Raw genomic sequence first — 18,031 nt, forward strand, 5'->3', positions numbered from 1 at the left:
TCCTGCTCGGCTAATCTCATAGTATTTTTAAGGGTAAAAAGAAAAAGTGCATAAAATGTAGGGCATCTGTAGTGTCGGCGTGCCGCTGTGAGATGATTGATGGAGGCGGTTGGAGCAGCGTTTCACGCAGTGTTACCAAAGCGGCCGCGGCTTCTGGAAGAACTCCACTCTGGAAAAAATGTGCTTGGCTCTGTGTTTCCGCGGGGAAACGGACACTTTCGCCTGCGGAGCCCGAGCAGGTAATTAACATCTGTCACACGTGTCAAAATAACTGCTATACAAACACAACTGAGGTGCTGGTGACCAGATTCAATTGACCTTATGGGGAGATGTCATGTCGTCAGCAGTTGGCAAATAAAAAAAAGGAGCGTTTTCTGATTTATATCGAATGCCTGTTTATAATGTTCCTGCTTATGAAATGGGGAGGAAATAAAATACCCGCAGACACTCGACCTTTATCCCTCTATTGAGGTCACTGCCTCATTTTTAAACTCGCTTTTCAATTTGGAGCAAAGTGATGACGTCATCATATTAGGATTTAACACACCTGTAGACTTAAAAAAAAAAAGTCAAATCGTATTGTTTTCGCATAATGATAATAAAAAACACCCACATACATAATGACGCATCGCATTGAATCGAATCATGTTTATTGAATGAATCGCTTTTCTATACGTGTAATTTATAGGGTGAAGTGTCATGAATTGTCGCACATATGGGATCAGGCAGAGGGGGAGATAAACGTTATCATCCCCCGGCAGTCCCTGCGAGGGGCCGCATTAAAATGGCTACAAGCGCCTCTGCGGTGAGGTCACAGGCAGGCTGCTGCTGACAGCAGCTCAGGTCTGGATTGGACGTAATTACACGCAAGACCATATTCCAGACGGACTACTCTTTTTAGCGTCATACAAGGGTCTGCGTTTCTAAATTAATAAGTCAATTTAGGGGCTTTATGGACATTTGGCCTATTGTGGTGTGAAGCGACTATATTTCAAAAGACTCTCCTCATATTCATTAATATTTTCTCTTGGACCTGTTAAGGAACATTGCACCCTTCTAATATATCAAAACAATATAACAGGGTTCTCCTAAATTGGAAAAAGCAATAGTTTTCACCACCAAATAACACATCAGACATATTGGGGAAATTATTGCAAACTCAACAAAATGCTGCAGAATATTCCAGAAATATGAATACATAATTATGCCAAAAATATATATGTAATATTGTACTTACCCTGGTGGCCTCTGCTTTTTTCTTGAACACTTCCTCCATCTTCACTGCCAGGTTTTTGACCAGTTTCACACCATCAATTTCTTCCACTCTCACCGACTTTTCAAGTTCTTTATATTTCTGTAAATAATCGGAAACAAAACGGTGGCATTGACTGAGGGGCAGACTGTGAACCAAATACAACTGCCTGCAGGAAACATACTGCAAACGTATTGAGCTTATTAACCCATTAGGTCTTAAATCTCCACTTAATAAGAAAACCAAAAAAAAAACATTAAGATAATCATGGTTTTCCATCTGTGTGTTCTGTAACATGGTAGAGCGCTGTTGTTTAACTGCGTCCCACTCCAGAGAGGTGGGGAATTGTTAAACAAGGCTTATAAGGCTTCACATGTTGGCTGACAAGCTGCATGCAGCCAGTCTCAGATGAACGCTTGATAAAAACCCTCCCTGCAACACAGGATGATTGATAGTCTTTATCTCATCTCAGTCATTGGCTGCACACGCTGCTTCTTTCTCTCTGATTGGCTGGAGATGTTGGGTGGCCGGCGAGGGTGGGGGGGTGTGGGGGGTTTGGGGAGGCTGCATCTGAAGGCTATGCATGGTAAGAGGGTAATTGAAATGGAGTCAAAGCACAGGAGAAAGATAATAATGTGTCAGGCTTGGGTGATTCTGGGTAATGAACTACACCTCACATAATGCTGATTCTGCTGGATGCGCCGGGCCTCCAGTGATACAGAACAAAGCCCGCCACAGCTCGGAGGGATATAACATTACATAATCCCACACCTGGCACGCACACGCACACATGTGCCAAATAAAACCCCAAAAATCTCATCCTCTCGTGCTGTGACGTCGCGCACATTCCCAATATCTAAAAATAAACACGGGCCGTGTTAGATTCACACATTCAAATGACCTGACGCACACAAACACATCATTGTGTGGATCTGATGCACACAAAACACACACACACACACACACACACACACACACACACACACACACACAAACACACACACACACACCAGTACATGAGGCGACAAATTACCTACTGAAAGGAAGAGTGTGGGCTTGCAATGGAGCAGAACAGTTCATTTCACGCCTGTCCTCCTCGCCTCAGCACCCCGAGTCCCCCAGCCCCCCCCCCCGCCCCCCTCCAACACACTCCTCCAGTCATCAAGAGGAGGTTAAGCCCCATCCATCAAAAGCCCTGATCATGATTATTGATCAGAGTAACGGCCAACGCAGGAGTGAGGCTATAGGAGTCCGAATAACCCCGGTGTTTCCCGCTTTGCAGAAATCTTAGTGAAATCGGATAATCCGCCATAAAAGCATCTAATGATCAGCTTTAATGACGAGCCCCTAACGACCCGTCAGTTGCCTCACAGCTCACTGCTTTGTGCTGACTGGCTCGGCACAGCTCTCTCCAGACATGCCTCCACGAACAGGAACACAGGCAAAGTGCTTGCATGCACACAAAAAGGGGACAAATCTGCAGGGCATATTGCAATATCTTTTTGTACAAAGATGGAAATGCATCTTTGGTGCGAAATGGAAGGACAGTGCTTCAGATTCCACCACACGTTAGAACTTTCAATCTCATCTTATGTGAAGGAAGTGTCACCTCATTGCAAGCAGGTCCTGCACCCAGGAGCCGCTTCCTATAGGCCGTTTGAAAGCTCTCCCCATATTTGCGTGGACTTCCTCTGGCTCCTCCGCTTTCCTCCCACGCTCCGAGACATGCAGCGTTTTTAGCATTAATCCTGCTATTGCCCTTTACCGAGCCACCGGCCTCAGAACTGGAGTTGGTCCCTGGACGCGGTGCTGTGATCGCCCACAGCTCCTAAAACAGTGAGGAGGGGTCAAATGCAACAAGGATTAACAAGTATGACGAGGATCGGTGTATGAATGTTCACCTACAGGAAGGAAGTATCGGGTTGTAACAGACAAAACGGTTAATGTATGAGTTAAATGGATGCTGAGTGGACAGAAAAATAGTGTGATAGTCAAATAAATACATGAATACTACAATTAAACTCAGTGTCAGAGAGGTGTTCATTCAATTTGGTTGTCTTTTTCGAGGATATATATAAATAAATACAATATACACATTATGAGCATGCTGACAAACAGTGACAGCACTCAATTCCCCTGACTCAGCTCTGACCGCCGGAGGCCTGGAAACACAGGGTGCACCTTTTGCCATCAAGTGGTCAGAAAGTGAAATCTGCTGCACTGGGCCATCACTCATATTCTGCTGATTTCACTCATCATATCAAAACTCCCTCAGCCACTAATGAAATCAACCACACACTTATTCAATTTGTCTCCTTGTCGCATTCATATCCAGGGGTTGAAGCTCTTGACTCCAGAGAGTTAACTGGAGAGACGGGAGAGGAATCAGAGCCGTGGTTAATGGGCCATATCAAGTACACACTTGCGCGCACGTGCACGAACGCACGCACGCACACGCACACACACACACACACCTCTGTCCCTGCCAAACACACCTGAGTCTCCTCTAAAACAACGCATCAGCATTCAGCTGAGACACCAAAATGGCTCTGCAGCCATTAGATCACATCGTACAACGTGTGAAACGACCGTCAGACAAAAGGAAAAATGTATTTTGGGTTCACACAAGACAGAAAATACCTTTTGCAGTAGTTGGGATCCAGAGTATTTTGCAGAAATAGATTTGATTTCCCCACCAAATGCTGAAGCCCACAGTTTTACGCTAAAACACAAAATACAGATTAATAACAGTTTAGTCTCCCAAGAATTATGGAAACATATGCATGCAAATGTGAAAAGTGCAATGATTGACTTAAAAACATTAACATAATATCTAAATCACCCCTGCTGCTTTTAAAATGCCTTTCATCTCTCCTCAGCTGTCCTTTTCTTTAAGCTTTTTTTTCTCTGTCACCATCAGTCAAAAGATTATGGTCATGGCCCTGTGTCCCTGACCTTCAGTCTCCTGACAGATGACTGCTTGTCATTCTGATGATCTATACTGTAGTTATTGGAGCTTCTTCTATTAAACTGTAAATGTCTGTGGCTCAGCGGAACAGCAGAATACTGTACCCAAAATGTTAACCATCCTACAGAAGACAATCCGGCCTGATTCAAGAATTCAGAAATGTAAGAAAACTACATTTGTAAAAGTATGCTTATAAAAAGTGTGATGGTTAAAGGGCCCTGATCGGCAGAACCAACTTTTCAAAAAACAACAGCTTTTTGGGAAATATCTCTGAGCACAAGTTTTCCCCAAACAGTTTGAGATTAATGTAATCCCAGTCGATTTTCTATTTTCTTAGCCAAATGTGTTTATCTAATGGTGTGAATTGTATTATTAATAGATCTTGCAGGAAAATAGAATTGAACAGAAAAGAAAGGCATTTCATTGTACAGCGCACATGAAATTAGGAGCTCTTGGTCAGTAGTTAAAAGACACAACATTTGATATTATGTCACCTTTCAAAGGTGTGCAATCTCACTGTTTAAAAACTGTCTGGCACAAAAATGTTCTGAGATGGGATTCACTTTTATATAACTATTATAATTTTAGATTTATTTGTGATTTTCTGTTGTCTTGTATTATTTACATTTCCTATGGTATAAATGGGAAATAAAATCCTGCAAAGGAATGTTTCTTTAGTTGTTTAGCTGAATATTTGCTACAAATATAATCTAATGTATAGAGAAAAAGTTATTCACTATCAGTTGTTTTTAGACAGATTGAGGATTACTAGATTACACTTCTATAGGCCTGTGAAGTGTGAAGTCAACTGAACCAATTACAGGTATCAGAAAGGTTTGGGAAACTCATCAAAAAATGACCTGCTCTTTATCAATATGAATTATTATACATTTAGAAAAAAATATTGAGATAAAATGTGCCTCTAAAAATATACCCCAAACTCCACTAAATAAAAAACATGTATGGCTATGCAGTTAACAGTGAAATGTATTATTTCTGACTCATCAATAAATCCATCCATCCATTTTCTTCCGCTTATCCGGGGTAATTCTGATTGTCAAGTTTCTTGATTGTAATGTAACCTATAACATCCAAGGAGGAGAGTTAGACTCTGAACTTCGTTGCTGCAGTTTAATCAGCAAGCTCTCTTTGAATTTCTCCTATGATTGTTTTTATTATCTTGCTGCTGATATCCATATGTAACTGCTTGTTCCTATCAGCAGCATCAATGTCTAGTAAGTGATGAGTTAAACCTGCAACACGGCCTGTGTTGAACACAGACAGAGGTGGTTTAATTAAACTCCACATCGTGGTCATTTTAAGGCAAAGCAGCCAAGACGAACAAGAATCAGTATTTAGAGATAAAAAATAAATAAATAATAAAAATCCTGATCTCCCTGCCCCGGTTTAATCCTCCTTAAATTAATCAACCAAAAAAAAGGCAATTTAAAAATGCTGAACTTGTAACAGTTAGATTCCGTGCCTGACCAACAGGAGTTAATAATGAAACAAAGTTGCAGAGCCGCTTCTTACTCACACTGACAGAGGGATCCCTTGCTGGGACCCCGCCACCTCCACCACGTTCAAGCCGCCGAGGATCCACAGCAAAAGGAAGCTGCCGCTGCACACGTGCGACAACGGGATCCCCCTGATCCCCCTGATCCCCCGGTCCCCCATCATCTTCAGCTCCGCACGTGAGATATCTGCTGCACGGTAAAGGTCCCCGTCCCAACCGCGCTGGACTGCTGGACCCCGGTTCACCGTCTCCTGTAGCGGCTCTGGCGGCACGTACGCTACTGTATTTGATAGAGAGAGAGAGAGAGCGAGAGAGCGAGAGAGAGAGAGAGAGAGAGAGAGAGAGAGAGAGAGAGAGAGAGAGAGAGAGAGAGAGAGAGAGAGAGAGAGAGAGAGAGAGAGAGAGAGAGAGTCGCCCCCTAGCCACCACCGTACACTCTGCCCGTCCGCCTCCCTGAGAAGGGAAAGCCCCCCTCAGTCGTCTCTCAGCTCCGCGGATCACGGACCTTTTATCGCCGGCGACGCGTCGTCTGCAAGTTTACAACGAAGCCCGAAAAAGGTCGAGGAGGCCAATATCAGTCCAAAATGTGGATTCCCGGAGACGAGATGGTGGGTTTCCCCCTGTTCCGTCTCCAGCCGAGAGGAGCAGCGGGGCAGCAGGTGTTATAGCGGCCACAGAGCCGCAGACATGCTTTCAATTCATTGGCAAAATGCGTAAAAATAATATTCAACTTTGGTTCTGCTATTGTTGCATTTAACGCTGACACTGCAATATATACTGTACATGTTGGGTATCTCCACGCTGCAGACACACACACACACACACACACACACACGCACACACACACACACACTAGGTTTTTACTATAACTGCAATGTGATTTTGTCGAACACGGCACAATGAATTCTTAAGACCCTGAAGGTTGCAATAAGAAGCACACAATGAGGGAGATTCCTGCCATCAAATGGCTCTGTGGGCGATAATGAGACTGCAGATGTTTGATGAAGACTTCCGCACCGCCAGCAGCGTCGTCAGAGAGAAAAAAATAATGATGTGCAGAAAATGGATGAAGTGCTCAAAATATTTACTTCAGTAAAAATGCAGTGTTAAAATACTCCTTTACAAGTAAAAAGTCCTGCATTCAAAATTCCAGGGGGATTTGTAACATATTGTACTTAAAGTAGTTGCATTTCTACACTTTCATCATGTCATTGCTCAAATTTTAACTCACATTTTGGTATGGCGATAAGGAATCATATTTCTACACACTGACATTTTGTATGTAAAAATTATTTCCTGCTGAAATATGGTGAAGTAGAAGTATTACGCCTATATAAAGGGAATACTAAAGTAGAAACTTGCACTTAAGTACAATACTTGTGTTCAGAAGGTCATCAGCATCTCATCTATTATATCTCAACACGGAAGGAGATTTTGCTTACCGCTGCAGTTTTCTGCACTTTATTTCACATTATTCATCTGATTCATCATCCTGTGCGTCCATGAGAATTTACCACACCATACTATACAAAACCTCACAATTTCACAACAATTAAGAATAAATGAGTAGCAATTCAACGAGTGTGTGTGTCCATCATATTCCCTGTTCTTACCGGACAACTTGGAGATTACAGATAATCATGAAATCGACACCTAAGGGTTCAGTCATTTATCCAACCTCTTTAATTACTTGAGTAAATCTGCTCGGTTACTTCCCCCACTGGAGAGCAGTAAATAATGAAGTACATAAATAAATATTTGAGAAAAATCTCCAGTTAACTTTGTGGCTGAAGAATATTGATTCATCAACTTTTCCACGTGTGATTATTCAGCTATCGGTGAGAGGTGTGTTCCAAATCATATACTGTCATATACTTGTATATGATGGATATGTACTGCCGCCGCCTTTAAGAAACATGTTCTGTTGCATTCAATATACATTCAATTCGGACACACAGTACTTTGTTATAACATGAGCCTCTATAGCTGCTGCAGAGGATTGTGGGTGGGAATAGCCAGAAAATCCTGCTGGCTTGCTTACTGTAGGCCGGATGCATGAGGACATCCTTGTATTTTGACATTCAAATGTATTGGGGCATACTAAATCTTTTTCTATCATACTAAATAGTACACTAGTATTGGAACTCTGCCTCTGACTGTTGACAGAACAACTCCTCATACAGTTTCTGATGCAGGCTATGAAGTTGAAGTGTGCCACATTCATCAGTGCTTACTATATAAAATAAGACCGGCCGATGTTCCCGTCGTCTTCTCTAAATGCTGATTAGGAAGTGATAATGATGTCAAGGCAGCAGGCGGGTTGATGCACCACCACCTCCACCACCACCACCACAATCCTGTTTCCACTTGAAGCTTTTATTAGTTTAGTAATTGCATCGTATATCAAAGTTGTGAGGAGCCGGTACTGTCTGGAACGTGCCGATAAGGTGTCTGCATGTTGGATGAAGGACAGTCTCTCTCACAGCACCGCCTCCCCGAATGCTTTAATTAACTGTTGACGGCAAATAAAAAGCAATTCTGTCACTGAGAAAAGCCCTCTGGTTTTATTCGTCCAGTTAAAGACACAACTGGGACTGCCGAAGTGTCCTTGAGCAAGGAAGGCGTTGCACCAGGGTCATTGCACCAGTCTCACTATTCTTTACTCATGATGTTACAAACCACATTGTTGATTGTCATGAGCTCCACGCACAGTTCAGTATGTGTCAAATATTTCCTCTATGTGTTCCTGCAGCTTCCAATACAAGTTTAATTATCTAAATGTCGACTTAAGGTAAAAATACCTATAAAATACTTTGCTTTTAATAATAAGTTGAGTCTGAATTTCTTTTTTTCCACACAAAGAAATTTGTCTCCCTCATTGAAAAACATAGAATTCATCAACATGTAGGTCTTTTTCATTTCAAAAGTTTAATTACTCGACGCAAGATGTCTCCTGCCTCACTAAAGGAATCCATTCTCTCTCTCTCTCTCTCTCTCTCTCTCTCTCTCTCTCTCTCTCTCTCTCTCTCTGTGTGTGTGTGTGTGTGTGTGTGTGTGTGCGGTGAAAGTTTCAGGTTTGCACATCACACTTGCGTGAGTTGATTACTGGATCGAGATTGGCTTCCAAGCTAGTTGTAATCACACAAAACAGAAAACAGCCTTCCAGGGAGTTGCTGCAAATATTTTAAAGGAGGGATGTTTAGCGTGTTTATGGGTTCCCCAATCCACATTCTAAAACCAAAATAATGTATATATATTCTGACATGTATATGCAATATGTGATATAGTAATATGTAGATGTAATACAGAATCTCAGGTTTATACACAGTTTAAACACAAATGATGTACTTTAAAGGCACAATTATTAGATGGAAATAAGTCTTACGCTTCCTCTGTGCATCACATTCAGCCTTGCCAAAAAGAGGGTGTGGCTCCACCTGCAGTCCCCTTTAGATGATGTAGAACTATGATTGGCTCAAAGACATCCAATCAGATACGTTTGTGAATTTGGGTGGAGTCCGATGACAGTAATGATAGATCTGGACATCCTAGAACAGATCAATCATTGGAATGTTGGGGTATCTGAGTTAGACTGTATGGGTAAAAAGGAAGCAGGATGAGATTTCTTTCTTCGAGATTTACATGTTTTACGTTATATTTGGGGATTTTGGGTGATACTGGGGCAGAAATAAAACACGGCAGCAAGGAGAAAAGAAAATGATAGAGGGAAGAACAAAATAGAGCATGAGGGAAAAGTATTTCAACAGATAAGGATTCAAACCAATCCAGACTTGGCCTCCTCCCTCCTAGACTGATATGTAACATATAGTTTATTTTGGAAATACATTGCAAGATGTGGTTTCAGGAATTTTACGTTTGGCAAACATTTGCTAAATGTAGCCAAGATTTTCTGTGATTATAAGCATGCTGACCTCCATGTACCAGAATGACCAGACTGGACCCTCAACCCAAACAGTTGTAATCTCTGTCTTGACTTGATTGTCCGTAAAGCTCTTAGAGGGTTAAACACGGGACACGTGTCGTGTTCAGGCCAGGGGCTTACCCTCACCTCATGCCCTCAGCAGCCGCCAGATATTTCATGTCAAACCACTTACAACTGTCAACGTATTCTCAGAGAGATTACATCTCACCTCAGTGTACCATATGTTGGAAATGAGTCTATGTAATCATCAAGTAAGGCTTTACTGTGTTGATATGTGTATAACTCGTCAACAGTCTGACTAAGTGTTTGATAACATGTTTAGTAGAAATGTATTAATAGCACATCACAGTGATCCTGAGTGCAGACCTGAGTCCCTCTCCATTGTAAATACAAGCTTAACCAGTTATTTTGAGAATACCATTAGGGTTTAATGGGAGCTCAGTGCAGGAACATGGACCTCTTTTTAAGCCGATGTTCAAAAAAGATCCAGGAAGACAGAGATGCACCACAGGTATCACTTTAACATGCGTCATAGTAGTTATTATTGTTGTTGCAATGTCAGGTGTAGTTGAGTTTCCACCATTATAATCCCTATTTGGCTCCCGCGCCAAAACATTAGCAACTGAAATAAATTTGCCTTTAAGGTGTGAAATTAAACAAATATCCACACAAAAACCTTTAAACTTAAAAACTGACAAACAAACTCTTTTCTTGGTTTTTCCACATAGTTCTATTGTGAAAATAAATTTGATCGCAGGTAAAGTTTTACACAATCCCTTTTATTTTATAAGCAACGCTCACTTACCAAGTTATTTTTAAATTTGAAAAGTGCAAATGCACTTGAATGATTCTGTAAAGTAGTTTGTTATTCATGTGTTCTATAAATGAGATATTCATGTGTTCTATAGATGAGATCCCTGACAGGATGTTGATTAGACTTTTGATGCCTGGTTTGTGTCAGGAATGTGAGAGGGACAGAGATGGAGCATGAAGAAAGTGAGAGATCATCAGCCCTCATCAATAGTTTCTTGTTTTTTGTACTTGCTTACAGGATTGATTCTGGTGAGGAGCGGTGCGGAGTCGTCCTGTTTAAGTCCCTTCACAATCAAGCAAAAGGTGACGGATCAAGGATCATCATTTGGAGGAATTACTCTTTGTTAAATCCAGATCTGGAGGACTTATGCTTAGACTGCAGTCAAGATCTAATCCCAGCTGACACACTCGAGTAGTGGGATATTGTCACATCTAGAAGCTCCGGGACAAGAAGAAACTACCGGACCACTTTATTTTCTTTTAAAGCTTTGCATCCATGCAACCATCTGCTTTTTTCCCAAATGCCTCCTCCTATGTGGGCCCACATGGGGAACCCCCGCTGTCACGCACCGGCTTCCTCATCCTCTCCATCATCATGGCCGTTTTCACCGGTCCGGCCATCATACTCAACGCTACAGTGATCATTGTGACCCTCATGCACAAGCAGCTGAGGCAGCCACTCAACTACGCTCTGGTGAACATGGCTGTGGCTGACTTGGGCACAGCCATGACCGGAGGGGTGCTGTCTGTGGTCAACAACGCCCAGGGGTACTTCTCCCTGGGAAGAACAGGCTGCGTGATGGAGGGCTTCGCAGTGTCCTTGTTTGGTGAGTGAAAAGAGGAGCACGGCAGAGGTGAAGTTGTTTTTTGTTTAACAGCTCATACTATTACAGAATTATAGTGCAACCAGTATAATAACATTTTTATTTCTAAAAACATTTGATAGGATGGCATATTTCATCACTGTGTTTACATAGTTTTCATTTAACCACAAATACACATTTCTTCACTTCCCTGCTTCACTTCTCCCGCTGACGTTGTGTTTCTTCCCTCGTCCTCAGGCATCACATCTCTGTGCACGGTTGCTCTGATCGCAGTGGAGCGGATGTTTGTGGTATGTAAGCCGCTGGGGCGGATGACCTTGCAAAAAAAGCATGCATTTGGAGGTGTTGCCTTATCCTGGCTGTGGTCCCTCACATGGAACTTACCCCCCCTGTTCGGCTGGGGCAGGTATGAGCTGGAGGGCGTCGGGACGTCCTGTGCACCCGACTGGCACAACCAAGACCCCCAAAACGTCTCCTACATTTTGGCTTACTTTGCCGTGTGCTTTGCAGTTCCTTTTTTCATCATCTTGGCATCCTACACAAAGCTAATGTGGACATTACACCAGGTGAGCAACTACACAGTTGACTTCATCACAGGCAGTGGTGGAAAGTAACTAATGTTAAGAGCTACAACCTTGAGGTACTTGAGTGTTTTCATTCTGCACTAAAGAATAAAATATCGTTATTTTCTATCCACTACATTTAGCTGACATCTGTAGTTACTTTCAAATCAAGATTTTACATCAGAAAAGTATTTGTTAAGTTTCTAAGTTAACGTCCCATTTAAACATCTTAGATGGAGGTAAAGTTGAAAGTAGTAAAGTAAAGTAAAGGAGGAAAAGCTACACAAAAAAGAAAAGTTAACTGAATATTTAAAATTTGTAAAATTTTCAGTAAAATGCTGCTTACTTGTTGCATCAGTATTTACATTTGCATTATCAGTAATATATCACTCATGGGCCATTTTTAGTTTAATTTTTCATATTTCTTTTTTACTTGTAGTGGGGTATTGTTGTATTTTCACTTAAAGATGACCTATTATGCTCCTTTTATGGCGCCCTTGTATTCCAGGTTACTGCCGACAACATTTTGACTTTATTTGCTAAAAAAAACAACCTTTTCCTATCCTGCTTGTGCTGCACCCGCACTTCTTATCCTCTCTCTGAAACGCTCTGTTTGAGCTCCTGCCCCTCCCTCCCTCCCTCCCAAAAAAGCTAAATCCACTCTGATGTGATTGGTCGTCAGCTTACTGTGTTGGTACATCCCTTACTATAAACACAAAAGGAGATTTCCTTTCACAAAGTAGAAAAACAACATATTACGACATGGCGTACCTTTGATTGAGGGCGTGCCAAATTAGCTGTTGTGCGGGTGTCATGCAGATGCATTACTTGGTTACTCATCACTTTATGGAAGAACGGGCGAGATTTAAATTGAGGTGTTTCAAGCAGTTCAGGGGCAGTGTTTCTGTAACTCTATGTGGGCATGGACTTCATGCTTTGGAACCAGGAGACTTTTATACACAACATTTTGTGTTACAGGTATCAAAGATGGCCTGTCTGGAAGGGGGTGCAGTAGCTAAAGGAGAGCTGAAGGTGGCGATCATGGTGGTTCTAATGGTCCTGACATTTCTGATCAGTTGGTTGCCTTATGCCGGCCTGGCCATGCTGGTGGTCTATAACCCTGATGTGGAGATTCACCCGCTGGTAGCCACAGTGCCTGTTTACATGGCCAAGAGCAGCACCGCATACAACCCTATCATCTACATCTACCTCAACAAACAGGTAACGTAGAACCCATAATCATTTCATTTAGCCAGATGTGATGAACACAACGTAGGGAAACTTCAGCACCATCTGGTGGTATTGATGGACAGGATCCTTTGTTTTAGGATATTGGGATTAAAGACATAATTCATTTTTATTGTTATAATAACTATATCTGTTTTTGTAAATATTAATTCAATCAGCATATTCAATACATTTCACATACAAATCAATACATTTAAGTCTTTCCCTACTACTTTTTCCTTTTAAAATACACATTTTCTTTATTATTTTTTCAAGACTTACAAAAACAAAGAGTGTGTACATTTCTGTATTATATAAAAAAAGATTGAGCCCCCCCATTTATAAAACTTTAATTTAACCCACCCAATTAAACATTTATAAGCATCATGTAGTTGGAAGACGCATTTTTAATGCTTATTAACGTACAGTATTTGTCAACATTAATGACTTCTCATATAAAGATATATTTTAAATTATTAGAAATGTGTTACAACTACATCAATAAACATATATTGCTGCTCCCAACTACAATATGGTGTTTATGAAGCCTTTATTAAATGCTTGCTTATAAAGGATAAAAAGAGGCAGTTTAAATGTTTTTTTATTTGGCAAGACATATAACATTACTGTTTAATATCAGTTGAAAATGATATGGCACATGTTTTGCACCACTTGGATTTATGCATGTAATAATGCATCTTGTACTCGCTGCTGAATGATGTCTGAATGTTTGTTAATACATTAAGCCTCGTCTTGGCTGAACCTTTTTTATGCTCCGGCTCATTTTGTTTCCTACAGTTTCGTAAATACGCAGTGCCCTTCCTGCTGTGTGGGAAAGAGCCTTCGGTGGACGATGAGACTTCCGATGCGGCAACCACTGTGGAGACTGCAGCCGGCAAAGTGTCTCCTGCATAAAATCTACACACACACACACACCTACAACTGTCCTTTAAAAGAGGGGTTGCAGGAAATGTTTAAAATTCAGAATAAACACCCCTTTTGTCGTATGGCTACACACACTTCAGTTAAAAATGACTAGCGTGTGAATCTTTGTTTTTTAATATTGTGATTTTATAGCAGATGTATTTTAAATGTCACAGAGACAGACTTAATGGTGAAAAAACAGAGTCCAGTGCTTTTGCCTCCAGAAAAGGTGCAGAATACAAATAAACAAGAACAGTAATTCAGCATAAGTTTATTCAGTGATGATCAATAGAAAATAAAATATCAGTATCGATTCAAATAAAGTCAAGGCCAAAATGAAATGAAAAATAGAAAAAATGTATTAAAAAAAAAAAAAAACATAAGGTTATAGTAAAGCATTTGCTACTAAGAGAAATGATGTTTACTGAATAAAACATTAAGGAGCAACTATCAAGACTTTCAAGTAGAGAACATTACCATGGGTCTTTCCATACTTTGTACATATTTTACATTATCTTCTATTTTAATACAGCTTTCAGAACATTAATAGTTGTAATAGTAATTAGAATCATAACAATACGAAGAAAACTAATAGAAATGTTTAAATCAATGTGTTTCTCTGTAAACTGGTACTTTACCATTTTATTTTTTTTCCTACCTGCAAACAGAGAAACATTGCACCTTGAAAATATTTTTTTAATACTCTTTCATTCCCAGCATTGTAAGGTGAGGTGTAAATGACAAATATAGATTCCACTAAACCATACACACAGTCACAAAAAGTACAAAATTGTCTCACCTTAATACACAAATCTGTTTAGAAAAAGGAGAAACAAAAGCACTATACAGTTACTTGTGCAAAGACAAACAGCTATGTGCTAATATTTAAATACCATTGGTATAGACGGAACCAAATCAATATTTTCTTTTTTCAGGAATCCCTGACATGAGGTAAAAGTAAGTTCTTTTCATCTTTAGTTTAACACAAATTTTAAAAGTGTTTACAAAATAATGCATATCTTCAGTTCGTCAGTACTGTAATTGCTACGAATAGTACAATGTGCCTGTTATGTGCATTGGTCCTTTTAGATGACGGTCATCAACAAAAAGGACTAGAACACATTTTTTTTTTTTACTCACAAACAATTCATAGAGCCCTTTCAATGTGCACACAAAATGGAAAACCTACATTTTCATGACAGTATTCGGTTGAATGAGAGTACAGTATGCACTCGCCTGCAAATCAAACACTCATGAACGACACATTAACCCTTAATATCCTTGGTGCTAAATCAAACTCTCCACGGTAACGCGTGAAAAAGCCCACTTCAGTTTGTTTAGTCCGGTATCTGTATTGTAATAGATCAGTAAATAGTAATTGATAAAAACTTAAAATAACTTTTTGTTGTTGTGGGCTTTATTTGCTCCTTTTTTATGCATCCAGGGTGAGTTTTCCCTCCTAGTCTCATTGATAAATATGTTTAGGGGAAAAACACGAAGGTACCTAATCTCTTTCACAGACTCCACTGTGACAGACGGGTCATTTGAGACACTGATATGTTGTCACCGTCGCCTAACGAGGTATACTGTATGCAGGAACCAGGCCGGCTGAGAGAGAAAGGGGCGGGGGGTTAATATTGCTTAGCCTCTCTCCAGCATCCTGACACCAGGACACCCGCTGTCCTTACACCTACAATACATGTTGGACTTCTACTGACCTTTGGATGTGTGCACGCGTCTCCTGCCACCACGGGCCGTGAGGCCTCACGCACTACATGAAGGCTAAGATGTGATTGCCAAGATTCAGTACAAAGGTTTAATGGAATTACACCATCAACAAAGAGTACGTCATGGAAAATCCCAGCACAAGCAATGAGAAATATTAATTTATCCCTGTTATTACCATCTACCATTTTTTTCGTTCTTTCAGCAGCAAAAAGGCATTTCAGTAGGGGGCTGATGAAACCTAGGTTTGACTCGGAAACCAACTAAAAAAAGCAGCATTGTTAATGCACTAAGCATTTTAAATTCTTGTGCATGCCCTGCACAAAATATGCAAACAAATGTGTTTATCACATCGGTATAAAATCTCAGCGCTGGATCCTAAAAATGCTCCTTTAAAGGGGGCTTAACCTTATGCAACTGGTGTTGGTTTAATGAAGTAGCACGTGTACTCCTAAACTAAGAAATCAAAGCCATTTGCATATCTTGTGCAGTAGTGATGTCACACAAGCAGAACCTCTTAAAAATGCAAAAGAAAGGGTGCATATTAGCAAAAACAAAAAGGCAAATAAATATCCTAATCTTGTACCTAATAAAACAACGCAAGTCTGCTCGTTAGCATAACAGGAGTCACAAGAGTCCATATTGCTGATCTTTTAAATGATACATAATTACAAAATATAAAATATCTCTTTACAAAGTTTCTTTTGTTATATAATACAATTTACAGCATATCAACTATGAAATATTAATCAGGATATTCTTAGATTTTTAAAACATCCTGCCTGCTAGTGCATTTATCACAAATGCTTTTTGTCATTTCAAAAGTACATATCTCAAGTTGAATGATGCTATAATTAGGACAGCTAGTTCCTGCATAATCTGGTACAACTCTACTGGTGCTCTTCGCTTTTTAACTCGGCTGTAGCGCTCATTTATCGGCCTGCTCTAACGACAAAGGGATCAACTCATACGAACAACGATGGGAGGAGATATGCCTTTCTATGCTTGCATTGAAAACTTGCATGATATGCCAAACCTTTATAAAGTGACCGAGGTAATGACATCGTACATCTGATTGTCATCACCCTTTAGAGACCCGCCCTTAGAGAGCATCTCACACCTTTGCCAATTGGTCCATCTTTCACTGGCGTCAATATCCTCATGTGTGATTGGCTGCACGTCACCTCCAGCTGCAGGCCTCTGACCTCTGCTCGGCAGCGACGTGATCTGGCTCCGTGTGGTGACCTCCTTTGCCGGCAAGTGGAGAACAGTTCAATGAACGGGACTAATGTGTCTCTCTTCTATATGCCTTTTCTCTTCAATGTAAAAGGCACTTCTTTTGGTCAGAGCCAACAGATGCATTTTTTTGTTGTTGAAATTTTCACTGATTGTAGTCTGACATGGTTCTAAGTTCCAGATTTCGGTTAGATCCAGCCGCTGCTATAAAGTTGTGATGCAGATCATCTCGTCTGCCAGGTCCTCCTCATAAGAAGCTCTCGGCTCTGTCTCTGGCTCCTCGTCACTGTAGCTGGCTGCAGTGTCCTGCAGTTCATAGTCCCTCGGAGGCAGAACGGGGAACACGTTGACCCCGTTGACGCTCGGGGAAATCCCTCCGTTCAGCAGGTGGCTGGCTGCGCTCTCCATCTCATCTATCGTCATCTCACACGCGTCGGCTATCTCGTGCTTTGTGGCAGCGACGAACTTGGGATCCTTGGCATATCTCCCAAGCCCTTCTGATATCAAAACCTGCTTGACAGAATCAGAGAGAGAGAAAAAAATGGATTACTGTGGAAGTTTTGCAATCTTGTATTCCTCACTTGTCACGTTTTGTTTTGACAGCAGCATACATCAAAAAATGTCCCCGTGAGATCTAATCATTGGGTCATGCACGCCTCTCCATCACGGGGAAACTCACCGCTTCCACAAGGCTGGTGGCGCTGCCTCTCTTCTGGTGGTACTGGTTGTAGAATTCCGGGGGCACCTGCAGGTGAACAGGCGAGTACGTCCTCTGGGAGAACTCGGGGTCGTCCGTGTACCAGGAACTCTTGCGCACAGACACTTGGCTGCTAGCAGCACTCTCCCTGTGCGGGTGGTCCACACGGATGAGAGGGGTGTAGTATGGCGACTGGTCTTTACTGGCCGGTGTGGCGGGGGGAGTGGCCCAGGAGCGTGTGGAGCGGGTCGGGGAGAGGCGGTGGGCTCTGCTGGAGTCCAGGCCTGCTACAGCCATAACCTGGTGGTTCAGGAGACACACATGATAAGGTGCACCAGCAGCA

The 18,031-nt window shown here is 41.4% G+C and overlaps 3 protein-coding genes across 4 annotated transcripts in view; 1 reads left to right on the top strand and 2 right to left on the bottom strand.

Annotated features, from left to right (window-relative positions):
* Positions 1-2,957, bottom strand: part of cacna2d3 (calcium channel, voltage dependent, alpha2/delta subunit 3) — a 32,161-nt gene extending 29,204 nt beyond the window's left edge. For both annotated transcript variants that reach the window (XR_014598854.1, XM_084034047.1), the window contains exons 1-2: positions 2,862-2,957; positions 1,238-1,354 (exon numbers count right to left, since the gene is read on the bottom strand). Coding sequence is in view for 1 of the 2 variants with exons in the window: in XM_084034047.1 (XP_083890173.1) it covers positions 1,238-1,276 (39 nt within the window). In the remaining variant the exon portion in view is untranslated. The remainder of the gene's footprint in view (positions 1-1,237; positions 1,355-2,861) is intronic.
* Positions 2,958-10,976: 8,019 nt separating this feature from the next.
* Positions 10,977-14,021, top strand: LOC311023148 (parapinopsin-like; the record flags this gene model as incomplete). The annotated part of the gene is made up of 4 exons (XM_084024827.1): positions 10,977-11,319; positions 11,554-11,882; positions 12,858-13,100; positions 13,905-14,021. Exons 1-4 carry the CDS (start codon positions 10,989-10,991, stop codon positions 14,019-14,021), a joined length of 1,020 nt encoding a protein of 339 aa, XP_083880953.1. The 5' UTR covers positions 10,977-10,988.
* Positions 14,022-14,288: 267 nt separating this feature from the next.
* Positions 14,289-18,031, bottom strand: part of cacna1da (calcium channel, voltage-dependent, L type, alpha 1D subunit, a) — a 59,816-nt gene continuing 56,073 nt past the window's right edge. The window contains exons 48-49 of the mRNA XM_084039958.1: positions 17,671-17,988; positions 14,289-17,501 (exon numbers count right to left, since the gene is read on the bottom strand). Coding sequence (XP_083896084.1) covers positions 17,196-17,501; positions 17,671-17,988 — 624 coding nt within the window. The 3' untranslated portion in view covers positions 14,289-17,195. The remainder of the gene's footprint in view (positions 17,502-17,670; positions 17,989-18,031) is intronic.

This window comes from Eutrigla gurnardus, assembly GCF_963514095.1.
Source record: "Eutrigla gurnardus genome assembly, chromosome: 2".
In the NCBI taxonomy this organism is placed as follows: domain Eukaryota; kingdom Metazoa; phylum Chordata; class Actinopteri; order Perciformes; family Triglidae; genus Eutrigla; species Eutrigla gurnardus.